This window comes from Salvia miltiorrhiza, unplaced genomic scaffold, assembly GCF_028751815.1.
Source record: "Salvia miltiorrhiza cultivar Shanhuang (shh) unplaced genomic scaffold, IMPLAD_Smil_shh fragScaff_scaffold_45_2:::fragment_4:::debris, whole genome shotgun sequence".
Classification (NCBI taxonomy): Eukaryota; Viridiplantae; Streptophyta; class Magnoliopsida; order Lamiales; family Lamiaceae; genus Salvia; species Salvia miltiorrhiza.
This window is the reverse complement of record NW_026651463.1, coordinates 5,722-10,000: the sequence shown is the minus strand read 5'-3', so window position 1 is coordinate 10,000 and position 4,279 is coordinate 5,722. Positions and strand designations below refer to the sequence as shown.

Here is a 4,279-nt window from a genome sequence, read left to right as displayed (position 1 = left end):
GTTAATTGGAGGAAATTAAGTACTTCGGGGGTTTAGTTGGATCAACTTCGACTATAGAGATTTATACGTGATAAGGGCCTCTATGTTAGGGGCTTATTTGATACTTAAACCTAAATAAAATAAAATAGCAAAATGATGAAACAAAATATCTGGAGTGGGTCAATACCCAACTGTAAACATTTGTCTGAAAAGCAAGCAAGGTGGATCCACAAATTCAAACCAGCTGTTTAAACAATTTTAAACAGAAAGAGAAAGAGAAAGAGAGTTAGAGAGAGAAGCATCGTTATCATTGGAACAACGCAAAAGCAAAAGGACAAGATTCAACACATAATGACAACAGAGGAGCCGCAGCACAACTCACAAACAATGCTGTGTATGAAGAAGAAGAAGATGTCCGAGATGATGATGATCGACGCCGCCGACACCGACTCCCCGCCCTTGCTCCACCACGACCAAGACTCCGCCCTCGCCGCCTTCCGCGCCAAGGAGGACGAGATCGAGCGCCGCCGGAGCGAGATCAGAGAGCGAGTGCAAGCTCAGCTCACGCGCGTCGAGGAAGAAGCCAAGCGCCTTCAACAAATTCATGGAGTAAGTCTTCTATAAATCCTAGTATTTCATTTCCCAACACCAGATCCCAGATTTATTGACGATTTCGAGCGATTAGGAGCTCGAATCTGTGACGGATCCGATGAGGAAGGAAGTCGCAGCGATTTGCAAGAGGGTCGAACTTGTTAATCGAGATGTGAAGTCGTTGGGAGTCCACTGTCAGAAGAAGGTAATTTACTAATTTCAATTTAGATTTAGATTAAGGTTGTTGTTGTTGTCTTGTCGATCCCCAAATCAATGTCTTAATCTCTTTTTGAGTTTGTATTTTACAGGAAAAAGAGTATAAAGAATCGGTTGAGGCTTTCAATGAGAAAAACAAAGAAAAGGGGCAACTCCTTGCCAAATTAGCAGAGGTAGAAGCAGCTTTAATTTATTAATTTCAGATTCTCCTTTTTCCTTTCATTGTTATCAATTAATGTTGTTGTTTCTTGGTTTTTTGTTGGGCAGTTGATGAGCGAAAGCGAGAAGTTGAGATCGACCAAACTAGAAGAGCTGTGCAACAACATATAGAAAATCGAACCCCTTTTACTAGGATTTGTGTTCGTCGTCTAATTATAATCATCTTCTTTTTTAAGGTTTTCGTCTTGTTTGATTGTCTGTTTGAAGATTCTTTTGCCCTTTTCAATTTTTTGTGATTAGGATTGATTTCTTTTTTTTCTTTTCGTTTCAATCTTATGTGATTAAGATTGAAAAAATCTCTAGAGGCAAGATACTTGTGCAGTTTGTATTTGGTTTCAGTTTAGAGGATAATGGAAGTCACAATCATTTCACCTAATTGTACCACAATTTCTCAAATCATCTTTCAAAAAAGCAGCAGCCTATGATAATTGATGTGATATGATGGGTTTCAGGAAAGTATTTTTCTGCTTTTAGATTACGCATGAGTGGTCATTATACTCAGATTTACAACTCTATTAATAGTACAGAAACTATAATAATCAGATTTACAGCTCTATTAATACAGAAACTATGTGAAAACATATCTATAATCTCTCAAAATCCCAAATACAAGGATGTCGACAAGAAGAATCCTTTATCACTCTTATATTTATGTTAATGGTCAGAAAATAGAGACGTGGTTCAAGAAAATTGAAATAGGTGAAATATGTTGGTCGACGTCTACGATCAAGAGACCAAGGTGGTCCTTGTCTTCTCTAAATTCTACCACGAGAAAGAGAAATCTGTCTCTATTCTATTGATTTTGAGAATTTTATTTAAATAAATAAATAAATAAAATTATCATACTTTTACATAAATATTAAAAAGTTTAAAATATCAAAATTTATATTTTTTTTCATTTTCTACAAATAGAAACTATTGCTGTTATATTTCAACACTCCTTCAAATTCTTTTCTTTCCCCTATCTACATATAACTTTTATTTTTCCTCTCTATGTTTCAATTGATTGAGGTAGTAATTCTTTTTTCAATTCACAAAATTTCAATCACTCCCAAGACTATTATTTAAATCTTGCTCATATTCCAAGCTCCAACGAATTCCCAAAGTTTGATTATGCTATGAATTATGAATTCTCTACATGTTTTATATGTTGCAAGAAAACATGCGACTCTCTATATTATCATGACTTTATTTCCAAAAGTATTTAACTTTGTGTCACTTCACATGTGACTCTCTGCATTATCTTGACTTTATTTCCAAAAGCATTTAACTTTGTGTCACTTTATATCTGGCACTCTGCATGTTTTACTCGTTGGTAGTTCAAAAATATTTAACTTTGTTTAAGATGATATGTGACTTTTATCATGCTTGTGCTTTCATCTTCTACATATTTATCCATGTATCTTGTCATGAAAGTGTGTTTGAGCAGTAATTTTCAAAAGATCCAGTCTATTCACCAAAATATTTTCAAGTAAAGTTTCGCATGTGAAAGCTATTGTTCAAACGTATAATGAACTCACCACCAAAGATTATTTTTTTCAATAACAGCCAGATGCCATTGGCCGTCTTGGCATGTATGCACTTCAAAAATGTAATGCAGCTATGAAGGTGGTGGCATACGACACCTCAACAGATTTGCATGACGAATACTTACAAATGAGCGCCCAAGTCTTTCATAAATCAATCAAAGTTTGTTGAAGGTGTAATTTCTAACTTCGGAGCTGAGTACCTGACGCAGCCGTACTTTGAATTTTAATCGAAGCTGACGTATTGGTTAACGTACAAATAAATTTATAACCTTGCCAACAATAGGCGTAGTGCCTAATGGTGAGTAAGGGTTGATCCCACAGGGAGTTGGTGCAGCTTGTCTCTTATCACGAACAAAAATAAGAAAAAGGTTGGGGTGGACTATCGTCCTGGTCACGAGACACCTCTCGGGACTAAACTCAACTTGACTTTAAATAATAAACTGAACTGAAAACACTGAACAGAAATATCAACAATAAAAGGCAATCTGGTCAAGACGTCGAATTTGTGGATAATCTCTTACACTCGCTCATTGATCAAGATATTCATTACAATATTGTGTCTACCGGTTATAACTTATCAATGGCCCGTGCCCCCACTCTCACTTGTCACGTGCACTTCTATTATCTAAGAAAATCTATCATTAAGTGTATTTAAGATAAGGGACACCCGATACCATTAAACCATCTTGACCTAACCATGCAATAGGATACCTCAGAGCATGCAATTAAACCGAGAAGCATTTAGACCTAGGTAGACCCGATATTGAACTTAGGCAGACCGTAGTCTACTTCAACCTTCCGTGCCCGCAAATACTCTCAAGACGCATAATGATCGTACATACCCTATAATCTTGATTTATTGGTAATCTAAATCTACTCAATTAATTAATGGTCTATTAACTAATCAAGTTGAATTAGACACTTAGATATAATACCTAGCACTTCGGGAACACAACATGCAATTATTTAAGCATACATTTAAACCTCACGAGTTCATAAGTTCATATCCATATTATCTATGCCTTGCTCAGATCTATAAACTTAGCTAGACATAAAGTAAATTGTGAAAACAAAAGATAAATAAGACATGGAAATAAAATAAAGTAAACTTACTTAATAAGGGAAAAATGGGCAGGATGCTACTCTGTTAGCATAAAGCATAAACTAAACGTCTTGCCCAAATCGGGACTTAAACATAAACTAAACTAAATGCAGAAAATAAAATATATTATTTTTGGTACTAGTTCCTACTCCTTAGTTCATGCATTGTACTTCCACCCACTAAAATAAAATGGGAACATGTATATATATAGGGATCCAGGCGTGGGCCAAAGGCCAACACACAGCTAAGGTTTTGGAGAGTTCAACTCCTGCTGGAGTGTTTTTCTTCTGCCCGAGATAGAGTCCATAAGTGCAAGGACTCTATCTTTGATAAAACTCCACCCTTTGATCCGTACATATCTTCAAGCTTTCGTTCATATCTTCTCAGCGCATGGGAAAAAATATATATATTCCCATGCATCTTCTTCATGCACTGGATCTGCCACGTCAGCATCTAGCCCTGGACGCCTGGTCATGATGTATTGCTCCCATGTTCACCATTCTTGCCTTCGTTCTGCTCTTCCACATGCCCTTGGATGCCTCTCGTGGCGGATGCTGATTTCTGAGCGTAAGTCAGACCAACCTCTTGGTCAGCGGCAAATAGCCTTAGCTGCAACACTCTCTCTCAGAAATAGCTCCACTGC

At 36.8% G+C, this 4,279-nt stretch overlaps 1 protein-coding gene across 1 annotated transcript; it reads left to right on the top strand.

The window, feature by feature from the left end:
- Positions 1-135: 135 nt before the first annotated feature.
- On the top strand, positions 136-1,381 carry LOC131002981 (uncharacterized). Its single transcript, XM_057929458.1, has 4 exons — positions 136-588; positions 665-775; positions 879-959; positions 1,054-1,381. The coding sequence occupies exons 1-4, from the start codon at positions 331-333 to the stop codon at positions 1,114-1,116; spliced, it is 513 nt and encodes a 170-aa protein (XP_057785441.1). The 5' UTR covers positions 136-330; the 3' UTR covers positions 1,117-1,381.
- The last annotated feature ends 2,898 nt before the right edge of the window (positions 1,382-4,279 follow it).